Raw genomic sequence first — 25,853 nt, 5'->3', positions numbered from 1 at the left:
ACCAGGTGACCTGTTTTTCTGTCCTGAAGAACTAAAAATAATTTACATATTTTTGTTTTTAAAGCATTTGCATGTCATCTTGGTGTGATTATTGGCACATGTTGTATTGATTCAACTTTATTGTCGCATTATTCTCTCACATTCAAGGGCCACATGTGCTCCACATCTGGTGAACATTCAAAGGCCTTTTGAAAAACATCACCATGGTTTTGTTCTTAAAAATGCTTATGACAAATATCACACTCTTGCATCTGCTTCTTCTATTGGTTGCAAACAGGATACACTAGGCTGTGTCTACTGTCCAGTTACAAAACCACCAGTGATAACACACTACATTTCCTGTTAACTGAAGTGATTAACTGCTTGACTGTTGGTCCTTGTTCCTTGCACCAGAATGACTGATAGGAATGAATAGGAATGCTCTCTTTTATAGTTATTCATGATCAAATATAATCTTGTTTTTGAGGAGGGCATGCTTTAAAAATTGCTAGCATAGTATTCAATATCAAAAATGTCCAAGAAACTCTCCAGAAAACATTCTGGAAAAAGTTGAACGTTTTCCGAGAGATCTGCCAGTACTGTTCTGGTTTGGTACATTGCTCAGTGCATTTTATAGTGTGACTGCATGACTATTTACCACGCTTCCTGACAATGGCGTTGCATTATCGTGAACGTCTGATGGTGTGGAGTATAGGCATTGTGAATGCCATCTGTTTAGAATATGTGGTTCCCTGTATCAAACCAGTTGCATGCAAAGAATACTGCAGTGTGATTTTCACACATTATTTATTTTGTAGGGCAAAGTTAAAAATCATGATTAGCATCTTCTTACATTTTGCCCTTAGGTGCATATTATATAAAATCTCATTTGGAGATACCTAAACCCAAACTCAAACCTGAAACATGTTTAGTTGGGCTTAGAATGAAGGAGAAAATATTCTCCTGACTCAATAATGAACTTCATTTCTCTTTTGGGACTTGACTTCTGACACAGAGAGAAGGCCAAAATAAAACCCAGACTGAGTGAGGGCCCCGACTTAAACCTGCTTTTAATTAAGTCTTGTAAAGGAGCTTTTCTGCTAAAACTCTCAGGTTGAAGAGTTCATGCAAAAAAACCTCCCTGTGGCTTATGAACAACCAAAGTGGGGACATTCAAACACACATTTTTGAATAGTTTAAACCAGAAAAAAATCCAAGTGAGAAAGTGCATATTATTTATTCAATGCAGTTTTTAGCAGGTCACTCCTTTTCCAGTTATCTTACTTTTTCATTATTCTGTGTGTTTCAGTTTAAAACTTAATGCTGCTACAAGATGTTTTGATATTAACAAACATGAAAACTAAATTGCTTTGTTTTCCTTTTTTCCTAATTGCACATAAATCTGACCCAGTTCATCTGGACACAGTTACAGGGCGTTAGACATGTAATACACATTTCAAATCAGAATCCTTGCACCAAGGCAAAGGTCAAAGTAATTTTCTTGTTTGTTTGTTTTTAAAGGGATTAAATAAATGTAGTTTTACCACAAGGAAAATGACAGCCCCCATTGCTCAATTATGGCTTTGAAGTTCGCATTTAAATGGGAGAAGAAAATTCTGTCTGGACCAGTGGCAGGGATAATTTCAGAAGTAAAGGCTGCGTGTTTTCTGTGCAAAGTGCTGTTCTTTGTGCAAGACTTCTGCTAGATCACTTACACTATCAACCCCAGACAAGTGCTTATACCACATTAAAATAAAACTGTGGCTTCAGTGACAGGCTGTAAACAAAAGGGGTGGGATACAGTTAATGGCAGCAGTGTAGCGCTAAAGAAAAATAAATAATTTCCTTTAACTTGCAACTGGCAAATGCCCAAATCCTGAAACATCATCAATCATCCTTGATGACTAGATGAGATCATAAACCGAATGAGGAAAAATAAACTTGAATTTGACTTAAATTGTGATTGGCACAGTAAAAATTAACTTTCACCCAAAAAAATGGTTTTTTTCTTCCAAAACATTTCTAATTGCCACCCTTCTCAACTTTTCCCCACCCATTGCAGAACTTCCAAGTGCTATTTACTGTTGGTAATGTCATCCTTCCATGTCTGTTTCAGCATATGCTTTTAGTTTTTATGTTGAGAAGCGAGCTGCTTTTGCGTTTCTTCCAAAAAAACATTTTAAGTGTAGTCTTCATGTAAATACTGAATATCATGTTATTCAAAACCTCATAATTCACCAGTCTACCAGCTGAATAATGTAGCAGGCATAGAAGATTGAGAAGCAAAGAATGTTATACAGACCAGAAGAGCTATTCTGACAAAAATCTGTTGGGGAAATACTTCCTGAGAAAAAATACATGAAGTTTCTTTTTCAGTTCTTCATACATCTACAGCTTATTTTGAACAAAATACACACTCTAGGGAACAGTTATGTACTGTCAGGAAAATTGACTTGATATTTTAATTTTTACAGCTGTTTGTGTTTTGCATCAGGACTTTTTACAAAGTTTCTATATCATATTCCTTGAGAGAGATGTTTGTTCTCCTGAGTGACTGGCTTTACATATAACAGTTTAGTTCTGGAAAGTTGGAGACCTGGTAGAAATAGTACTAAAATTCCACCAATAGTATGAAGTCCTGACATTGTGAAGTCAGTTTCGGAGTGGGCAAACTATATAATTATTTAAAAGATAAAGCAGCATGTCACAAATATTGCAGTCAGGCAGTGATCATTACCGATTATTTGAAAAACATGAGACATGGTTGGGAGAATCAGTTTGACACTGATTTTGATAAGCAATAAGCAAGGAGATTTTGTAGTTTTAGACCGTTGGTTTAAAGGCAATGTTACATCCTAGCTATTCATGGCACATACCAAGTAAGTTGAAAATATCAGTCTGGTTCTTAGGGGTCTAATTGATGCCAAATTGGCAGAGATTGAGGAGTAAGGGAGCTCGGGCTACCCTCTAACCTCCTGAGCTTTTGCATACTTACTTTATCAGTTGTGTAGATAAGGGCTTTTGCTTCACCGTGCTGTCAATCTAATCCTTGCTCTAAGATGAAAACACTGAAATTAATTATGTAGCTGGAGCCTGGGTTCAGCCATCCCCTGTGATATCAGATGTGTAAAGTAAACCTCAGCTGGTAATTAGTGTATTACTGATGAGTGTTGGGAACAAACTATGTGAGTGACCTTTTCAATAGATACTCTGAGAGGGGTTTTTTCCTCCCTTAGTAAAAAAAAAAAGAGGCATAAATGCTGACTTAGAATTGCTCTGATTACGTTGTGTTAAAATGGTGGATCGGTCATGCTGTTTATTTATTTATTTACAAACTAAGATTTGAGGGGAAAGCTGTTCTAGACTGAGATGAATTTCTGCCAGCATATGATGATGCCACATTATTTTATGTGGAGAGAACTTTGTAAGTTGAGAACTTGTGATTTTGGAGCAATGTCTTTCGAAGACTTGCTGCTCATTGCAGCTCAGAGGGATGCAGCCAAAATAGCATTTTAACTTTTTTCCCCCCAGTTATACATGTCGATTTTTCTGTCTGTGTTGACAGGAGGCTCAGTTTGTGGATAGATGTTTATCCTTTTATATGTGATCATGTTCATGTAATCATTCTTGACAGAAAGTGGGGGCATAAGTACAGAGGATTTTGAGATAGCCAGTGTAGCTTTTGTGGACGTGGAGGTTTTGATGTTAGTCTGTGAGAGTTGTCCCAGTGGCCAGTGAAGGAGTGTTTGGATGTGAGAACTGTGGGCTTTGTGGGAGTGCCCCGCTGTTGTCAGGAGAGGGAAACACAGCTGCCATGCTCTAGGGCCACACGGCCCTTCTAAGGCCACAGTGTCTTTTGAAAGGGCCAGTAGTAGTTGTTAATTGTAACACATTGTTCTGGAGTATTTTGTTTCAATTTTACTTTACTCAAGTTACCACGTTTCTCAAGTGGTTCTACATAGAAATTTAATAACCTTGTCTTCTAAATTCATCATGTTTAGATGAGATAGATGGCTAATGAAGCATGTGACCTACTTCAAGGCTGAGAACTGGTGGAGTGGTACTTTAGGACCAATTCTCAGTTATTTTGCAGTTGGCTCACTGTTTGCTAGCCTGGACAGAAAAGAAGAGCTAGGTGGTTGTGCTGTTTCCGAGGAGAGCTGCTTACTGCTCGAAGCTATGTCAGCTCTTGCAAATCCCATTGATACCTCAATCTGAGGATACAGGCTGAGTTTGGACATCCCAGTAGTCCCAAAAAATATTCAAATCAAGAAATTTTCCCCATTGTTTTGCCATTGCCATCCACAAAGTTGCCTTCGCTGTGTGGTTTCTACATTGATAGCTGCAGCATCGTAGCCTCTTCTAAATTTCATGGCCATGTCACTAAATGTTCTGAATTTCATAGCATTCTTTGCAGAGAATGGCATGATATGCCAGCTTTTATATCTCACCCTTGCTCTTTTCCTAATGTTTGGGTTATTATTGGTCATTCGGTTGTTGATCAGTTACCTATTAGTTATTCTCAGGCTAAATGTTTTGATTTTACTGTGAATATGCTATTGTTCTGTGCCCTTTAAGATAAGGATTTGCCTTTCTTACCAGGATGTTAATAGCTCCACACCAAAAGTAGGTAGCTCCATGTATTTGGAAGAATAAGGGTGTGTTCTGGAAGATTAGGTGAGTAACAAGTATAACTTTCAGGCATCTTCCATGAATTCAGCCCTTCGGATTAAATGTGACATTTTGCTGTTCCTGTAGTTATCTAGAAATTTAGCAAACTGTTTTTTTGGTAAAAGCAGCAAGAATTAGGGGTAACTGAGAGATTTTAGAATTTTTGTTCTGATAATCATTTCTTCTTTCGGTAACAGCAAATACATGTTTTCCATGTCCTTCACTTTATCCATGTGTACCAAAAAGTTGCAAATTTTAAGTGATCATTAAACTAGTTAAATAATCATTCTTCTTGTTCTTCACTGATCCTTTGGGAGTCTGGTACTGGGAAGAAAGATTCCAGGAGACAGTTCTCCTGCAGGAATGAGGAATTCTGATGGCTTGTTTCACAGTATTTGTCCACTCAGTGGAGTGGTTTGGGTGTCAAGATCTGGCAAAGACAGTTCACTCCCAAGAGGAGTGGAAACCACTGAGGGCAGTGGATAAATTTAGGTAGCTTCATTTTAATTTTCCAATGCTTCTGCCGAGGATCATCTAAGCCCTCACAAAAGTTTTGCTAAATAAAAGAAAACTGTTGCACTTAAGGTGTACATTTGCCTTTAGTGCCTAATGTAACATTTGTGCCATATATGCACATAATTTTTCACTTTGGTCATGAAGTATATAGGAACTTCTGGTTTTTCTTCAAGGAATTTGGTTTGTCGGGGAAACATCTGGTTTATGTAAATGAGCAAGGAATTCAGTACACGAGAAGATGATTGCAAAATAGCATCTATGTGGTCTCTGCGTCAGTCATTCAGCTACATTTTGTAAAAATAAACAGTTGTTACTTCCATATTTGCTGTCCCTTTTTAAGTGTTAATGAACGTGATTTGCTCCTGCGAATTTATAAAGCTACAAAAAAAAAAAAAAAAAGGAAAAGAAAAAGAGAGAGAGAGAAGCAGCATGTCCGCAGAAGAAACGACGTAGCAGGATTTTCCTGATGTTGGGTAATTGCTACAGAAGGCTGAGTTCAGTCGGGATCAGTTTTCCAGGCGGCCGCTCCCTGCTCTCGCCGCTCCAACAGCGCCACCTGCGGGGCCCGGCCGGCCGGGAGTCGCACCGGGCAGGGCGGCAGCGCCGGGAACCGGCCGGTTTGTTCCTGCCCCACTCCTTTGCCCCCTTGATACAACGCACTCCACCGGCTTGGTGTGCGGGGTGCGCGCTGGCCTCCTCCACGTGTAGAGCGCTGCGCTCTTCCCTTTGCTCTTCTGCGTAAAGCAAGCCAGTAATTCACCTTAATAAATTCAAAGCGCCATTAAGCACAGAGAAACAGTTCTTGTGTCAAAGTTTGATTGTTGCTTTTGTGTTTTTTTTTTAATCTGGCTTCGTCTCGGCTGTGTTTTATTAAAATTATTTTGGTGGCATTTCTGTCGCGTGTTTTCTGATGTGGAAAAACAAATCAAAACCCACTTATCACATGAATCGTTGTTAAAATCAGCAGTAGTCCTCTGTGTAAAATCTGCCGGTAAAAGCCGGGAGGATGGGGATTAAACCTGGAGCACATTAAATTAGTTCCAGTCTATCCCAAGTAGGCTCTGCATTGCTTGCTTAGGCAGGCAAAACGGAAACAGGCACTTTATAACGAGGCTGGTTTAAAAACTGTGGGGTTCATTTGAAAAAGATTTATATCCCCTGCTTATATAAACATTACAAACGTGGGCTGCAAGCAGGAGGCAAATCTTTATCGAAATCTCTTTAAGAGCTTTTTCATTGTGAATAAAATGAAAGCGTGTACTCTTGTTTGAAGATTCGCCAATATCTGTACACTAATCTTTTCTCAATGCTCTGACTAATTAAAATACAACTCAGGGTAGAACAGCAAGACCACCAACTGGTAGTTTGCTGGGGTCTGACAAAAGAGGCAATAACTGAGGTGGTGGAGAGAAATTATTTGGTTGAAGAAGGAAAGATTGTCCTGAGACAGGTTTAGGTTTTCTGTAGTGGTTATTAAAAAAAAAAAGTGAAATTTTAAAGAGAAACAACAGTGTCTAGATTTATCTCCGCTCACCCCCTCCCTGGTGGACGCTGCCATTCTCACACAGTAACACAGAAATTTTGTGAGGTTTATGATCTTTGCTAGGGCCTGCAGCACTGTCTGCTGGTAAGATCAAAATATTTGCTCCAGAAAAATTAAAAGTAGTCTGGGATATGAGAGTTCCAGATGTCAACTGAAGTGGCTACTCTCATTGTAACGTTTGTGGGTAATTTAATTGTGATGGTGTTATTTTGAGAGTTTATTTTTAGAAGGATTAAACATACATTAGTGCAGTATTTTTAGTATTAACACAATTTTATTTCTAACTGTTGCAATACCATTTTGCTTCATTTAGTGTACGTTATAAAAGTTGTTCAAATCCTGCATTTAACAGAAAGTGCTTTTCATATTTCATTTTTATGTTAATAAACAGTGTCTAAAAGAGCTTTGTAATACTAGTCTGCCTTCCAACATATGATCCAAGACTCAGACAAATGATTCAAAGTATTTTGTGCATTGAGCAGTCTCCTCTGGATTCTCTCATCAAACTAAGGTGTGGCACACCTACTTTTTTTGCTGCCATGGTGTCTCCATACAGAATATCACTTATGACCCTCGTGTCTGATTATCATGTTCTGAGAGCAGACTGACAGATGGCTTGTTAGAAAAGTGGGAGTTTTCTATGCTGTAGGGGATGAAGAATTTTCTACTAGTTCCCAGAGAAGAAATTAGGATTTTCCTGCTCCTGTAGTGGTAGGAGTATGCTGCAATGATAGAAGTTGGAAGCACTCTCTCCCTGAGGTGTGGGAAGCCAGATATGAAGGAAAGAAATTATATCAAAATGCTGCATTTCCTCTCTTGTAAGAGTTGTGCAAGGGAGACTGTGAGGTACATAGACCTACCCATACTGGCTTTTGAAAAAGAAGCCAGTTTATAGGGAGCTCCACCCTGTGACAGCTTGATGACTATCACTAAGTAGGTTACAGTGGGCTCAAAGTGAGCCTCTGTTGTATTGACATCAGCGTACCATGACTCACAGTGTAGGTGGGGACCGTAAAGGGAATTCTTTGCTGCACTGAATGCTATTTCCCTTACCCAGGACTCAGCATCAGACTGTCAGAGCACTCAACTTAACACTTGGTAGCGTGAGAAGCTATCGCTGCTTACAGGTGGAGAAAAAAAAGAAGTCTGCATTTGGACATGGAGGTGAGCATCGGTCTCCAGAGTATCAGTCTGGTTCCTGACCACTGGGCCATGCCTCCTTTCTCTGCTACCAAAAAGCACAATGGGGAACTAAAAAATATCTTGGAACCTCAGCATACACAACTGAATTTGTGAGGGTTTGTTTTGCTTGTTGGATAGGTTTGGGTTGTAGGGTTTTTTTATATTGCACATACAACCACCTTTTTTCACCTTTTTATTGCAGTCTGAATTGTGTTTTATCTCAGCACAGCTTGATATCCTCCTAGAATAATTTTTTAAAAAAGTAGTTAATCTAAAAGTAGCTTAAGTCAGGTCTGGTCTTATCTTTAAGGCCGGATAATTTTTTTTTTTAGTTAGAATGAAATGGAATATACATTTGTCCAGATCTTCGGAGTGAAACTTGAACGTAAGAAATCCTTTCTGCATGAAGCAACTGGGAAATATATATGAAAGTAACTGAAAACTTCTGAAGTCCTTAAGTGTTTGGAATGACATGCATGATTTAAGTGTTTTTAGATATTGGGACCAGATGTCCTGTGCTCCAGTCATCTCCCTTTGCACAAATATAATATCATGAGGGATAGTTATGCTGACTCAGACTTTTGGCTGAGTGGGAGGGAAATCCCAGAGGAACAGAAAGCTACATTTGTTTTTCTAGTTGTAGCTCATTCTGGACAAATGGATGGGGAGGAGGTGTGGCAGGAGCAATCCCTGGCAGCCAGGATGCCCTCATGTGGCCCTTACAGCTGGCAGGAGGAAAACAGTCAGATGCATTCTCTGTCCAGAGCAAGGAGCCAACAGCAAAACCACTGCTAGTGCCACCCAGCATAGCCTGGCTCCATGGATGGACAATGGGAATGCTGAAAGGAACAAAAAGAGGGGAGGATTTGCTGTATGCCAACCACAGGAAGGCCATGTGGGCCAAGAGGCAAAGAGCATCATGACGGACAAGTAGGTGTTGGGTATGCTGTCTAATAAATAGCGTCCTAAAAGTTCATATACCCATGCACAGGTGTGCCCAACCCAGGGCATGCAGTCTATTCACCCACTTCATATGAATACTAGCATTCAAGATTCGCACTGAGCAAACCCTCAGTCGGCGAGGCAGCACCAGAGGTGACTGAAAGAGGGTTCTGGGGTGAATTTGGGCTGTGCAGGCATTTCCAAGACCACAAACACCCAAGCAGCAGCCTGATGAGGACCTGGGGGCCCTTGGCAGCCAACCATGGGAGGAGGAGGCAGTGCCGAGAGCAATCGAGGGAGATTTAAACAGTTCCAGGGAGCACAAGTGACTCAGACTGTGGCAAACAGGAATGGGCAAACAGGGACCTGGTATGGCAGTGAGGGCATGGCATTGGCAGTTTGCAGGGCAATTGGGGCAGGCAGGGTGAGCAGGAAGGGCTCCTCTCTGACCATCCGGGAGTAGCCAATAGAGGCAGCAGACTCAGTAGCTGATAAGGACCAGCAAAGATCCTTTCAGCCCCAGTCTTACTAGTATATTAGTTTAAGCTTCCTGAGTTATGCTATTGACTTGCTGTAAAGCTCGATCCCTTGTAGCTGCAGGAGTGGGATTTCAGAAGTTTTTCACCGTAGCACTGTCACAATTGAAAAATAATTGTCATTTTACTGATACCCGTGTTTCATGTGATGTTTTTTATTAGGTATATGCTGAGTAGTCATCGTTACTGCAGTTCTTGCACATTGATAGGGAAAAAATGTCATTTTCTTTGAAGTGTCATTGTTCTGACATCCTCTGCTCTCTGAAAGATGGTAACCTAATTAGTTTTTAATGGTAGTGGAAAACTAGACAGGAAAATTAAGGTTTTAACCTGATACATTTCATAGGATGAAATGAGATAGAGTTGTGTAATTAAACTTCTTTTATTCTTCCCAACCTAAAAAGGGGAGGGAAAATGTTCTTCCTTGTGCAAATCATGCCACAGCGAGCATCCTCCAGTGGAGATGTCCTGTCAGTGAAAGATTGCTTCCACACACAAAAATGGATGAGGGGCTCCTAGTTATAAACTTACTTATACATGTACCATCTGCCTTTAATCACTGTGAAAGCCTGAATCCTGCTTGAAACATAGTGAGTCTTGTACAAGAGCTAGAAATGTCAGTAATGTATTGTGATAACATTTACTGTTCTGATTATCAGCTGTGGTGCTTTACAGTGGACTGATAATCTGCCTTTACGTTGCCATTCTGTCTCCTTCCTGTGGTTCCAGCTGGGACTGTGGGCAGAGCAGTGGGATCTTCTCCTGTACAAACCTCCTATGTCCATATATTTTTGCTTTGTGGTTTATGTCTTATATTATGTTTTTGTCTATCAGCATACCAGGGTGTAAAATATTTCAAAGACGGTGCAAAACATTTCAGTATGTATTACCTTCATCCTTTCTGCTATTTCTAAAGTATTTTTCCCTCACAGTCCACAATTCCTTTAACTGTAATTAAGCACTGTGCCAAACAGTTTACGTTTTTGTTCACCAGATGCGTTTTATGCATAGTGTTCTATTGCGTGAGACCACTGAGTTGGTGCTTTCTGCTCCTTTTCTGTCCTTTCACCCTTGAAAGTCTTTGCGAAATATGCATGCCACTGAGAGCATCTCCACCAACTTGAGAACTGGAAAAATCATAGCTTCAAATTCCCTTGTTTCTCATGCCTTTCTTGACTAGATTCAAGAGCTATCTCGTACTCTGAAATTCTCTTCTGTCTGAAGAAACATACACGAACTGTTTTTCTTCCTTTTGATTAAGCAACTGTCTCCCACTCTGAAGAAATTTACCCTTTCAATTGTTTTGTAACTCCTTCCAACATTATCTCTAGTTTTTCACAGCCTCTTGAAGTGTGAACACTGGGACTGGGCCTGATATACAGGAATTAATCCTGTTAGTGCCACATACTGTAATAAACCTGCTCTCCTACTTCTGTCCCATGGATACTGTATTTTGTAGTTATATTGGTCCTTTTGCCATGGCTTTGAGGTAAGTATGTCCATTGTAGATTGGATCAAAATGTAGCTGAGTTGGTTTGATTTTTCTAACAAAGTTAGTTCACTTTTTCTGCTCAAAAGCAGCTGCCTGCAAAAGATTAAGAGAAGAGGACAAGGTTATATGATACTCTCCCTGCTCCAACCATTTTGAGTTCTGCAACAGTTGTGGTTTCTCTGTATTTACTAATATTTGATGGAATTCTTTTCCCCTGTGAGTTTTCCATCATCTTTGTGAACCTAAGTAAGAATTTAGCAGCACAACAACCTTTGGCAAGAAGTTCCACATCTGGGCAAATTGCAGGAAGAACTACCTCTGTTTAATTTGCTTTTTAACTGGCTTTTACCAGCTTTGTTTATTGCCTGTTAGTCTTGTGTTGGGACAGAGAGTGAGCAATCATTCCCTACCTGCTTTCTCTAGTCAGCTCTAATCCACTCTCTAGTGATTTTTTTAGGCCTTTTCTCACCACTGGGTCATCTGTTTTCCCAGCCTGAAGGGTTATAAGTAGTGATCTAAGCAGTGATTAATTCCTTTTCTTTGTCCTGAGCATCTCTCAAATCTTTCTCAGTATCCATCTCCTGGAATAGAATCGCCTCCTTCTGCAGATACCATCTGGACTATTGAATGACCGATTTGGTTGTACTACATTTTTCTTGATTTATATCCCTTTTATTTGTTTTTTCTCTCTGTGGTTTCTTATCCTTTCCTTTGTAGTGGCTGAACTCTTTCCCATTGTTTTCCTCAAAGCTGATGTGAGTTTTAACTTCATAGGGTATTACGTTATCCCCTTACCCCTTTTCTCTATTTTGAACCCCTACCATCTTCTAGCAGTTTTCTCAATATTCCAAGACTTATAGAAATAAACAGACAACCTAAAAAAACCCACCCACACAAACATCCTGACATGCATACATGAAGTTCTTTCTCTGATACGTATTTTGTCTTGACTGTGCCTGTATTCCTTTTTCATTCTTCTGACACTACTTTTGCTATGCTGATTCATGTTTTTACCGAGCATGCCTGTAGAAGACATCACAGCTAAAAGCTTTGACTATGTTGGAAGTATTCCCTTTTTAACCTGCTGATGAGTCTCTTATGTCAGACCTGAGGTGATTTAAGTAAAATTGTCCTTATCCTTGCATGGCTTTGTCTAATAAAATCCAGACTTGCTAAATATCGTTTTTTCAGTATGCTCTTGTTGCTGAGCCCCCATGAACCATTAAAATATCTTCACACAGCTGTACACTTAGATGGTCTCCAAAGAGAGAGAGGGAAAAACTCACCATGTGATGTAGTGACACATTGCCAGACAGCATAACTCACTGCAATGAGGTGATTTCTGTGCTGTGGAAGATCAGATATCAGTGGACATTTGAATTTTCTCAAAATGTATGTATAAGTCTTGCAGTTCTGACACAGTGACTGAATCTGCTTCTTGTAGCACAAGATACAAAACTAACTGAAGAAGTTCCAAGAAGTTTGAAAACAGGAAACTGTTGTGCTCAGTAAAGACAGGAGAAAGGTGTTAAAAGGAAATCTTAATTATGTTGTTCAAACTATAATTTCTTCTATGTCCTAAGGAGATTAGGTTGAAGAAAAATACTGGATTATACTACTTTGGCTGTGGGTTATATCTGGAATCCAATTGCTTATGTCATGATCATGGGCTAGGGAGTTATTGGCTGAAAGAACTGTCTTGGGCTTTGCTTTTGTTTTGGTTTTAGAAATGATAGGGATTGAACAGCTTGTTTTAAATACTTCTGTTGTTATCACATATTAGCTGTTAAGTGTCAGTGCTGTGTTTCTGGAATTATGCAAGACACGTTAAAAAAATATCTCTGACCAGAAGAGCTTACAAATGTTGTGCTTTTAAAAAGCCTTATGTTGTCAGTAAATTTTTCTTGCCTTTGGCTTGTCACTGTGTTCTGCAGTAAGTGCTAACGTCCTGGTTAGATATTCAACAGGTATATCAAAGGACTTTTGATGTCTGTCATGTTGACTGATAGACACCAATTAAGCTTCTGGCCATTGACAGTATATTGAAGAAGTCATCCAAAGAGCAGGTGATTATTTATATATTTTTCTTTTATCTCTTGGCAGCCTTAAATTCTAGTTCACATAGACTTTAAGCCAGCACTGTTGCATAAGGAAGCAGTCCAATTCTTGGCCTTCACGGCTAGTTTAAGTTTTTCTGTGGCCAAGCAGTAAACCCAAACAGAGAACCAGTATGGTTAAAATGATTTGTTTTAGTGCACAGGCACAGAAACACTTCAGTAGGTGCAGAAGGAAGAGGCTGCTGTGGTGAGTGGAAGGCGAGAATGAAGGCCAACTGGGAGAGCATGCACATAGGATGAATGTGAATCTGTGCCTTTGACAGCATGAGCCAGGTTAAAAATAGCTTCTGAAAAGCTTACTCTTTTCCTTTTATTTGTTTTTTATTTGTTTATGGTAGAATTTTAAGACACTGTCTGTCTACAAGGGGTGCCTGGAAATTATCTCTACAGTTTTGAGAATATTGATCCTTGGACAATGTTCGGAGGGGTGATAAATGCAGAAAAGGATTCAGGAGATAGAATTGGCTCCGTATTTCATTAAAAGACAGAAGAGTCATTAAAAGTAATGACAGAGGAGACAGGTCCTAGATGCTTTTACTGTTTCCTGTGTCTCTCACTAGCGGTTTAGTTCTCCACTATGTTCTTTATATGTGTGTTCTTAGTTTCTGTATCGTCTATCAAGTGAATAGGCAGACGCTGCCATTAAAGAGAGGAGGATGCAGTCTCTTGGACTTGGCAGAGGCAAGTCATAAAGCTGTTCTGGTCCCCAACAAAAGGCGATGTGATCTTTCTCCTGATCTTTAATGGCTTACACTTCTTTTTTTACTGGAAGCAACCATTTACTGCCAGCATCTTACACCTCCACTGTCAATCTGCTGTGAGTTCCCTGGATGCTTTGTCTGCTTTCCCCTAAGGCTAAAGGTTGCTCCTTCCCCCTGCAAGGTTACACTTTGTCAGCCCAGCTAGAAACATAAGTTTGAGACTAAAACTTTACAGATGTGCAAACTCATTTCCTGCAAGATATTGGTTATGTAAAATAGCCTATCTGAATAACTGGATGCTCTGTTCAGACAGATTGAGGTGTTTCCTAATGGTGAGAGTGTAGTACTTTGAAGACCTTCATTTTTTGTACTCTGTTTTGGGTTGCTTATTCTTCAATCATACCCTACAGATATGTAGAGAAGACAAAGTAGAGGCACATTTTTATCAACACCTACCCAAGTCAAGAATTACAATGATTTCTAGAGCTTCATATGGAGAAACATAATTTGAGTGGTAAGATCATACTTAACTGATATTTTGTGTCAAATCACTGGTCACTTATAGGTCATTTAATGAAAACTAAATACTTGAAATTATTGTTTTGCTGGGACTAGGGAGTACAGACATCTTCTTACCCATAAGGAAATTATGTGCAATCAACCCCAAATCTCAGATGGCCAAACAGTGTAAAACAAAAGTAACAGAACTGCAGCATTTGATTTATGGGCAGCTGAGCGCTGCAGGCAGCTAAGACTCCTCCTTAGTTTGGCAGCGCCTGTCGTTTTCACTAATATGACTATTGCTGCAGAGATCTATTGCCATCAAAATATCTGAGCCAGTTTCCCATACCTTTGAGGTCCTCCCTTAGTGCCGTTGTCGCTTTTAGCAGCTAGAATCTTCTTGCCTCCATCTGGGCAGTGGGAAAGTTAATATGCTGTGCGACAGAATCAGAAACCACAAGTCAAACCCAGGTAAAACATGAAAAATCAAATAGAGCGACTTTGGAAAGCTGCTTGTTCCACAACTCTTTTCCGTCCTAAGTTTTCAGTAGAAGGAGCTGTTATTAAATAGAGTGGTCCAGGGGCTTGGGGCAGCAAGTGAGCCAAGGCCTTGTGAGTTTCCACTGATCCTTTTGCTGGTGTTACCTGCAGTTGGGTTATGAGGTTGTTTTTTAGTTTTGTTTTTCAGCAATAAAATTCTTCACTTGTATAAAGCTGTGTGGTTCCCATTCCAAAAAGTTCTGTTAACTCATGCGACCTCTGAAGGAATTAAACATGTTTTGCTTCCTAAATGGAAAGCCGCTAGAATATTTACATAGCAATATAGTCTCTAAAGATTTATCTCCTTCTTCCTCCTGGATTTTAAAAGAAAATAAATTCCACTTGCTTGAAGTTGATTTTTGCTTTAATATTTTTAATGATGTGTTGAGGACAGTGGGCTGGAAGCACAGGGATTAAAGTGCTCAGTTCTCTTTTCAGTTTTGTCAGGGACACATGTTAATTCAAGTAAACTCTGACCCTCCTCTTCTCTTCCTCCCAAGCTTGCTCTGTTTTCTATTGTGTAAAATACATTTAATGATACATATTACTTTAGATTCTTACAGGTTTATTTAATATTGAAAATAATGCCTCGCACAGAATTGCAAAACGCTTTTTCTTGGGTTTGTTACACTTCCTCTTAGGTCCCGTATTCACATTAAAATGTGAATAAATCACATTTTAAATGTCATTTTGTAGCACAATATCATGTTCAGTGTTTAAAACTGAAAAAATTATTTTGTACTTTCTTCATTATTCTCCCATCTGCCAAAACTCAGGTCTTTTGCAAAAATCAGCAAATTGACGTCAGTTCATTTACCCTTAGGGACACTAAATTATTACATGGCTTAAGTTCTAAAAATAAATAACTAAGAAGGGTGGAGGAAAGAGATGGAAAACAACAAAAAAAATCTGTCACAAATTCTCCCTGGATTCTGAAGAATATATGATGATAGCATTAAAATGTCCAAACAATTCAACCAAGCAGAAGGTGTTAGAGCTTGGGCCTTTTGGCCGGCTCTGCATTGAGCAGCATTAATGTTTTTATATAGCCTTTGGAAAGCTCAGAATTGACCTGTTTTTATTATTTTTATTGGCTCCCTTGGTGATAGACAAATGGGGCTAACTTGAGGCCAACATAACCAGCAGGAAATTTGGGTCATGGGTAGTTACATTTTTAAAACTTGTGTTTTAGGGCTGTTCAATCAGGGTAATTGATTGATTGTTAGGCGGTGCAGGGAGCCCCTAAATTATCAGAGGTGGCCAGATACTGACAATCTGCCAGTGGATTTTGTTTGAGGCAAATTTCCCAGCTCCCTGTGGAGCCATGCTCTGCAGTGAAGCTACAAGTCCCATTTTTTTCATGCACAGTCCAGTCCAATTGGCCTGTTTGGACAAAATAGCCTCTGAAATTTGGCAGTTCCATTTGAAGCCCTCTGTGGTGCCATTTCCCAAGAGATAAGGGAAAAACATTCCAGAGAAGTTCATACCCCAGAAAGACCCTACATGCATTCTGAAGTTAATGGTTTATTACAGCTCTTTAATTTTTTGTCCTCTTTCATTTTTACTTTGAAGATAAGAGGTGGCAATTGTTACTTGAAGTTGTTGAGTTTTAGCCTGCCCCATAGTAAATCACCCTGAAAGTTTAGGCACAATTTTTTTATCATGTATGTTTGGAAGTTTGCCAGAGTTGCTGTACATGTGTACTTGCAGAATCTACTATCCTCAAGCAGGAGCTGTTGACTCTGCTGTTCTATGCAACCATGTGCATCCTCAGTGCTCCATTCATGTGGATAATCTGTGTATGCAAAATATAGCTTTTTCAAAAATTCATCTTTGTTAGTGTAGCAGTATGCTATGAGATATTTAGAGATGGACTGAAGTAGAGTTTGGGTGTTGGGAGGGAAGGAGAGTAATAGATGATGTGCTCAGTAGACAGTAGATGATGTTTAATAATATGTGGCATAGGCCTTGCCTCTCCATAAAAGTGAATTCAGATTAATGTAGATGGAAGTTTGTCATCTCTTCCAGAATAACTCCACAGGTAGGTTATTCTTCAGTTCTTAGATTTTTAGGACTGATTAGGCTTTTGTTAATTGAGGATGGCTTTCTCATGATAGCTGCATACCTCTGAATTCCTTGAAGTATTATCTTTTTCCATTTTAGGATCTGGATGATCTAGTATTTATTGTACATAAATACAGATGAGAATTTATTTGATGTCACTTTTCAAGAAGAGAGCAGGTAATACTGAACTGAGGCAGGGCTGAGTTGAAATTTGGGAACTGACAACCTTGTCTTGAGGATGGCTCAGCTGCCAACATATGCCAGACCAGTACCAAACACTGTAGATTTGCTTCCCAGGAGGGGCAGTGTTTGGACTTGCTGTGCAGTGATTTAGAACTCCCTGCCCAAACACAGAGGGTACCAGCCCCTACTGAATTTCTGAATGTTCCTTTTTGGCTCTCACATGCTTTTCACCCCTGTAGCTTTGTAATTTACTGCTTCAAGTCCGCAATTGCACTTACTGTTAGGTTTAGCATGTGGGTAGTTAGAAAATTCTTCACTAAGGTTTGTATTCAAATGGAAACAGCATCTGACCACACTGAAGTCCCATGAAAAATAGATCCGTACAAGCAAAACTTGTATATCAAAAACAGGGTGGGGCGCAAAAGTCTGCAGAAGTGTTGTTTCTTATAGCACAGCCTGGAAAAAAGTTTCTTGAGAGCTTGAGTAATTCATGCTTTCTTAATGATCAAGATCTATGGTGGATCAGTGTAGGTATAAAAACTACAGTTTATGAGATGCTTGTTAGTGTTTCTGAGATTGTCAAAGAACAACTAAAACAAAATGCAACCAGAACCAGGAACCTCTGAAGTCTTGTGTGGAGCAGTTTCTGTGTTCCTAAAGTTATTGCATGATTTTACTATTGTATAAACCTATGTCTCTTTCTCGTTTGTTTGATTTGTCTTTTATTTACCTATTGTTATTCCATTTGAAGAGTATATTGCTGGCTGTGGTCCCTATTTACCATGACTAGTCTGTGTGAAGTTACTTAAGAATAAATGTTAAGAATAAATGTTTGCAGTCTTGACTCTTTGGATTACAAGAGATTTGATCTTTCACTGTGCACTATGAGTTGACCCACAGGTTTTCACGGGGTGATCATTTTGGTGATCACGGGACAAGGGGCAGGGTACTGGTGTTGCAGGAGACCTCTTGGTTGGATCAAAGCAATCAGTACCACTGGGAGACAGAGGCTGTTCTCCTACACCTCCCTCCCCACACAGGAGCAGTGTGTTGCTCCTGTTTGCCTTGCAGTGGCTCCACTTCTTCTCTGATCCCACTGCTGAGCTCCAAACTAAGCTAGAGCAGAAAACTAGCATGTGAAGATTTCATTCACAGGTGTTTGCGGGCAGCGAGGGTGGCAGTTTGATGGTACAGTTAGTCACTGTGTTGCTCTGACTGGCAGAGACATACACAGTGGATCTAAACCCCAGCCTCGGTGTTACGTGACGTATATGTCAGCATGGCACTTGAGGGCATTCATGTCTGAAGTCTCCTTTTTACAACTCCAGTAAAGTTGTATGGAGACCTCTCCCACAGTGATGAGAAAAAGTAAGAGCAATTTCAATTACTGGGAAATCCCAGCATACTCTCAGTTTTCCCTTCCTTTTGTCTGCCAGCCTTCTTCTCCTTATATACACTTTAGGATCATCTTCCAGCCTCACAGCCACACTTCTCCTCACTTCTGCATGGCTTTTGCCTTACTCGCCTTGCAGCATGGATGTGCTGTGGCAGTGAGTATGACCTGCCTAGCAAAGAAGGCCTTTTTGGTGTAGAAACCCACTGTTACACGGCTTGAGAAGCTGGTGAGTGGGCTGTGAAGGAGGCTGAGGGAGAAGAGGGTCAGGGCCCATGCCAGGCTGATGATTGCTGCTCTGTCCTTGATCTGTTGTAGAGCTCTTGTAGGAGACCACACTGGTCACTTAAACCACATGCTTCACAGGTGGTTCCCTCTGTTACTAATTTTCTGGGTTTCTGACTTGAAAATGTAGGGTCAGGTTTGCAGATACGCTGAGAGCTTGCAATAGCAACTAAAGCCAATGGAAGCCCTTGCTCCAGTACAAAATCAGGCCCAAGGATGAAGCCCAAAATTTAGAGGAAGAGTTTGACCTTGTACTTTCTACCCATACCACAGGAATGGATACTCCCATCCTCTTATCATACTGGTACTTGGAGAAGATCTAATCATCAGGCTTTTCAAGTGCTAAGGTGCTACTATCATGAGTTCTGAAGAGAAAACTATAGAAAACTAGTAAATTTGCTGTCTGAGCAGCAAGTAAGTTACAGCACCATTTGCTGACTAATGAGAATGTGAATACTGAACAATGTTTTATTAAATGAGCTCTGCTATTATGAGAAATAACAACTTGCAGGTGCAGGCAGGAGTATGTCTGATACTAACTGACAAGCACTACGGAGGCAATCTGACATGATCTTCCTTTTGTTTTTCAGACTATTGGCGAATCAGAAATGCCCAGTGTTTTGAACCAGTTGTTGCCAATGATCAAGTCTTACAATGAGAGAACGAAAGATGATTATACCTGTGAGGACTTCCTTGTCTTGCTGGTATACATATATTCTGTGGTTGGAGAAATCGAAAGTGGAAAAGAGCTGGATGCAGCTGAAGAAGAGGTGAAAAAGGCCCTAGTCAAGGCAATTTGTGATGAGCCAGAGCCATCTCCTTTGTTGCAGAAAATTACAGGTAAGATTCTGCTTGTGTGGTGAGAAATTGGATGGCTGGGAATGTGGGAACTGGGAAAAGTGTATAAAAATGGCTTGACTGGTCTGTGGTGCTGAGAGTACATGAGTAAGCAAAAGGATTTCCTGTAGCTTTGTTCCGTCTCCCATGTTCATATATGCCAAATGCTGACAGGCTGTCCTTGAAGAGTGCTGAGTCTGATGAAAGCTCTACAAGTTGTTCTTTTTGTTAGAGATTGGCTAAGTTTGTGTGTTTTTGTAAGGTAATCTTTTCCACAATTTCTTTTACTGATTGGTGTAAAGTTGACCCTGGGAAGTCAAAATTAGTCCTGGAAGCATGTTCAGTGAACCACAGTTGCTTTGTGAATACAAGGAGCTGGCCTGTCTGACATAAAAGAAGAAATGTGTCTAAAACCAACACTGAGCTTTTTGCTGAAACAACATGAACATTAGCCTTTAAAAATAGCATGCTAAGCCTTTTTTTAGGTGAGCACTCACAGAGCAGGAAAGCCATAACCTCTTGCTGCTGGTGTAAAATTTTAGAGAAAAAATATTAAAAACTTTATTTGAAATGAATGAATTATGGCTCGGGGTGGTCTAGCGTGACAGAAGGGACATCACTTCCTGTTATCAGTTTTTCTCAGTATTTGATAATACTGAGGAGGTCATTGACCAGGTCATCTTTGAGGTGGTGAGCATATGAACAGAAATCAAGATGTTTAGAGGAGCTTACAATTGAAAGCCTTTGCAAAGGATGGGCCTAAGTGTGGAGTCTCCAGGGAAGTGTAATAATACAGCTGTTGGTTATTCTGGTACTGTTCTGCTCCTAGTTTGAAATACAGATGTGGTCTTACCAGTCTGCTGTTGCTTTGAGTGTAAAACACTGTAATAGTTGAAAGACTTACTGCAGGAATAGACATATTCAGTCATATTTGCAACGTGCTGTTATTTTAATACTCCTGGACATGGTGCCCACAGTGTTCCAGGCTTCTTGTAGGCTTTTGCTCTCCTTTTTTTTTAATATGTACTGTACATCTTGTCCACTATATGGTGTTTCCTCAGAACTTCAGTGGTGTCTTCTACTGGATGCAGTGTAGTCATTTCTAAATCTCCATTTTCGTATTTTCCATTTTCTCCTGTGATCCGAGATGTTTTAAATCACAGTTTTATCACAGTTTCTCTTCATTGGGCCTAATGTAAGTATGCAAAGATTTTAAGTCTCTAAAACTTCAGTCAAGTATCAAAGAGAAGCTCTGGAGAGACCCAGTACAGGTAGTTTTAGACCAAGCACATCATCGTTATGTGAGGAAGTTAATTGCATAACACAAAGCCGGAGTCCTTGCATCCTTCTGTCTGTACCTGTGTGTTTAGCACAACTATGTTTGTGCTATCTGCACAAGTATATGATAGAATGCTTCCATACTTTTTTGATTCATCAACATTCTTCATTTTTACATCTTATTTAGTTCTTTTTGAGTTATTAATAGGAGAGGGCAAAGCAAAATTAAAACCTACTGTCAAGACTAAAAATAAGGATTCTCTTGGGAGCAAAGTATAAAATGAAATTTCTAGGAATGCTCCATAGGTAGTTTTTAAGGCTTTATTCATCCAGCAGTTTGCTTTCTTAGCATTAGTGGAATTTGCTGAATTTGCCAGTTGCTATATTTGCAGTACAGTTGAATTGGGAAGACTAATAAAACTTGACCAGCCTTAGACCTGCTCCTCCTTGATCTCTCTTTTGCCAGGCCTGTTTTACAGCCTGCTGTCCTTTGAACCTTAGGTACTTTGCTCACTACTTGAGAAGCAAAGCAAGTCAGAACCAGAGGAGCATCCACAGGCTTTCCTTCAGAGGTGCAGCAGGACTCTGTAGCAGGGCTGAAAATCAGGGAATAGATAGCGGTGCTGGTTTATCCTTTTTGTACAATCACAGATATAATGTTGAGATGTCTCCTGCTACCAGCAGAACTTCTATGAGCTACAGACTGACTATTCCTTTTAGCAGATACTGGTTGGCATATTTTCACAAAGGCAACCCAACTCTGCAAGTTAGCAACAGCCATGCATCTGGACAGATCATGGTTCAGACCTACAGCATTCTGCCCTCATTTTACTGTAAGAAACAGAAACAAGAGAAAGCCTTTTTTTGCTCTTGCCGCAAAAGTTAAATAGACTAAAAAAAAATTGCAATAATTCTTGGAATCTCTCACTCATGATCAGAAAAAGTAAAATGTTCACAGTCTTTTATTTTAACCTGTCCATCAAGGTGAGTGATAGGAAGAATGTTAAATGGGATGTTTCAGGAGAGAAGACTGGGCCAGTTACTGGGTGAGTTCAAGACACTGACTGCTGGCTCACTCCTCACCTCCAGATTGAAGTTTCAAACCCTGCTGGCAATCCATGATTGGACAGCTGGGGTTATAGCAACAGATAGAAAAATTCACTGTTCCCTGTAAAAAAGCTACAGAGAAGTTATAATACATAGGCTGCAAAGCCAAGCGCTCCAAAGCTGAGAAATGTCAGTAACTCTGTTTCCCATGTAACTGTCATTTGACTCCTGTGTGCGTTGTAGCACAGTCTTCAATTTCATGATTATATACTGTATTTTCTATGAGCCATGGCTGCTTTCGGTGTATGGATTGAACACCACAGAGGACTAGAACAATATAGTTTTGATTATTCTTACACACGATGAAGAAGTACTTAAGAAGTAAATGAGACTGTATGATATTCAGCAAGTAACTTTCTCTGGATCTCAGTTTGAAGTTGATGAAGTGGACTGGTGCTCTCAGCTTTGTGTGATTCATTTTGGAACTTGAAGCAGAAAACCATGGAATTACATTTTCAGGTGCTAGTGATTATGTGTCTTTGAACAAAGGGGACTTTGTGTTCTGCTTCCTGATATACCTGGTACCTGATGTTTTGGGTTTTGTTTCATCACAGCGTTGCACTAAGGCTGTTTGGTTGGTTTAAGTTGAAATTCAAAGCCATGTCTCAGCTGTGGCTCTGAACTGCTTCCTCAGCCTTTTGCTTTCCACTTTTCTGCAAGGCATGGAAGTTGTGCAGTCTTGAGAAATACACATTTTTGTTGGTTTTATCTGTTGTTCCCATACAGTCACTTGAGAAATAAAATGCAAAACCCTTGTAAAATTTTAGAAAACTTGACTTTCAAGGTCAAATTATCAGTGAAAGTAAAGGTTTATACGAGGTATCTTCTATTCCTATTTTACTTGTTAAATGTAAACTTACTAATGCTTGTCCACACTTATAGGCAATCTCCAGTCATATAACTACCTCACAGAACTAGTGCAAATGTCCTCTAAAAGAGGCAGCTCATAGGTGTACAGGATATATTTGTGCTATTTGGTTTTACCTAGTGAAACTGGACTAGTATCTGCAATAAAGAAAGCAGTTCTCAGAGACAGACAGGGTCTGTCTGTCCCATTGGCCACACTGGGTTTCCCTAAGGTAGCCTAGATGATTACAGCCCTCTGCAGAATACTTTTAAGATGCAGCACTTGAATAACCTTATATTGTGTAAGAAGCGTAAACCCTTCCAATTTCCTGGCCGTTGAGTGTTAGGATTTTCAACCTTATTGTTGCTTGAACATGTGTTTTCCAAAATATTTATGCAATAACATTCTGCATTTACGTAACACCCTGTTTCATTGAAGCACTAAAAAATATCCTGGAACTGTTAATGCAATGCAATGCATTAATCACCCAGTGAGTTTTAAGAAATATTATACAATTTTTTTGCATGCATAATAATATAAAAGTACATTAGCATTGTTGTGTTTGATGGAACTGTTAAATAGTAAGTGTAGTGGTAGACTATCTTAATGCCTTGGGTAATAAAACTGCATGTAACAGTTCCAAGATTTCTCCCTGGTGTGATTTACCTTGAACATATGTTCTCCATCACTGATTTCAGCAGAATGTTACAAATTGGAGGGGAAACAGAATAGACCAAAACATAATGGAAAATGATGCTTTTCCCGTAATGTTGGGTTTGGGAGCTTTTGGGGTGGGGCTTTTTGGCAGCTGTTTAAAAAAAAAAAAAAGCTGTAAAAAAGTGTATTTATCTTATAATCTTATCTGTTCATCTAGTTCTTGAATGTCAGTGTAGAGTTGTGTGCAACGCATGCAAAAGCAATGCTAATAGAGCCACAAAGCAATTAAAAAATTTATTTTTTCAGCTGTGCTGTTCTCTTCTTTTTCATCTGCACATCTCTGTGGGAGCTTTGCAGAGTAGATCTGCCTTTCATGGTGTGCTCTGGAGGCCAGCAGCCCAGCCAAAGGCATAGGCAGCCAGCTGTGCTGCCCAAATTCAGTACCTCTCACCTGGCAGGGCTGTAGGTATCAGTTGCATCCTCTTGAGCACAGGTGTGGCAGAAACCCTCTTGTGCCAGGAACTGCTGTTTATCAACTTCTAAAACCTGAAAGTTTTAATCACAAAATGGATTTCTGGACCTTTTCCGCCTTTTTCTAAATTCTATGTGTTGTATAATGCAGGGGAAAAAGCAAACTGAGAAATCTTTGTTTAAAGACCAAAGTGGAAATGCAGAGTTCTTTTAATGTCTAGAGTCTTGCATTGGGGTAGAGAGGGGGCTGGGGCTGGGGAGGGGAAGTACAAGCTGTCTGAAATCTGTCTTATAGCATTTTTAGACCTATGTATAAATTTAGGGACTGGGAATCATAAGATCAGATTCTTCATCTTTTATTTGTCTGGAGATATGTCTGAATTTTGGGGTTCTGGGGGAAGGAGTTGGAAGCTATTTCTTCTTTTTTCTCATAGGTTTGGGTTGAATTTGGAAGAACAGGGTAGGGGTGATGGACTAGTAGAAGGTTCCCTGCCTATGGCAGAGAGGGGTTGGAACTAGATGATCCCTTCCAACCCACGCTATTCTGAGATTCTGGGATTCTGTGAAGTTTAGGCATTGCCATACTGAATTAGATAGATGGTGTCTCAGCTGCTTGTCCTCTGCACGTGATTCTTGGGGGGAGATGTTGCATGTTAATGAAGTTACATACTAATGAATGTTTTTAATTTCATTACCTTGATGCTACTGTGGCCCAAGTATCATTAATCCTAAAATCAATCCTGGTTTTGCAATAAACATTTACATTCCAAGACAGTAACAGCCAGTTCCCTTAGAGGAGACATACTCACTTTTATTTGGTTGTGGTTTTCTCTTCACTGATGGTTTGGAGCAACAATTTCCCAAACCTGGCTATATTAAGGGTAGGTAGGTAGGTATGAAATTAAGTCCTTGCCTGAGGTTATAATGTAGCTCCTTTAGATTGAGTGTGCCACCTGCCTTGTGTAGGAGAGGGCTTTCCCAGCTTTGCAGTGGAGGTCTAGCTCAGGTATCTGTAGTGATTTCCCTCCACACACACACATTCATACAGTTCAGAAAAATATACCATTGTTTAAAACATAAAACACAAGAGTAAATTCTGAGTGACTTTAAATTTTCCATGCTTTTATTACAAGTGTTTTCTTTAAAGTTTCCACTAGTTCAGTGGAAAGGCTAGCCCTATCCCTCGCATGAATAATAGCTTATTTCCAAGTAATCCATGGGTTTCACAGCAGAACTGATGGGAAAAAAAATCATGACTTGAAAAGAAATTAAACACTTTATTAATGGCAACATGTAGACAGAGAAGAGTTAATCTGGTGTTCCTATGTAGTGTAGATATTTATGCTGAGAACTATAAAATAAAAAAAGCTGCAACCAAGTTGTTTCTTGCTGTCATTGAGGGAAGTACAGAAAAATCAAAATTAAATATTGTCTTTTCTAAGTTAACAAAGATTTGAGAAGTTTTAATTAGCTGTGCTGTCTTCAAGCCTTCTCAAGAGCTTCTCTTTTGCCCGTTCACGCTTCAGGAACTCAGCATTTACATTATCTGCACAAAAAATAAGAGCCATGTGTTAGCAATGCTGGGTCCTGCTGTGGCATTCCTGCATGTCTGGGTACTAGACTCAGGTTTAAGGATTGCTCCGTGATTCTAGGCATCTGTGGAAATCTGTCTGCCAGTAGGTTTAGTAAAATAGGCATCAGCTCCCCACCAAAACAAAGGTTTCTGATTGTTGTGGTTTAACCCCAGCTGGCAGCTCAGCCTCACACACCCACTCGCTCGCTTCTCCCTGGTGGGATGGTGAGAGAATCAGAAGAGTAAAAGTGAGAAAACTTGTGGGTTGACATAAAGACAGTGTAAGAGGTAAAGCAAAAGTTGTGTGCACAAGCAAAGCAAAACAAAGAATTCATTCATCACTTCCCATGAGCAGGCAGGTGTTCATCCATCCCCAGGAAAGCAGGGTCCATCATGCTTAATGGTGACTTGGGAAGACAAATGCCATCTTTCTGAACA

At 39.9% G+C, this 25,853-nt stretch overlaps 1 protein-coding gene across 1 annotated transcript in view; it reads left to right on the top strand.

Moving 5' to 3' along the window:
- The window catches only part of SCFD2 (sec1 family domain containing 2), a 190,987-nt gene that overhangs the window by 66,262 nt on the left and 98,872 nt on the right, over positions 1 to 25,853 (top strand). The window contains exon 5 of the mRNA XM_027735944.2: positions 19,236 to 19,485. Coding sequence (XP_027591745.2) covers positions 19,236 to 19,485 — 250 coding nt within the window. The remainder of the gene's footprint in view (positions 1 to 19,235; positions 19,486 to 25,853) is intronic.

The sequence above is a fragment of the Pipra filicauda genome, unplaced genomic scaffold (assembly GCF_003945595.2).
Source record: "Pipra filicauda isolate LSUMZ 115617 unplaced genomic scaffold, ASM394559v2 scaffold116_size3395265_pilon, whole genome shotgun sequence".
Classification (NCBI taxonomy): domain Eukaryota; kingdom Metazoa; phylum Chordata; class Aves; order Passeriformes; family Pipridae; genus Pipra; species Pipra filicauda.
This window is presented reverse-complemented; position numbering and strand designations above follow the sequence as displayed.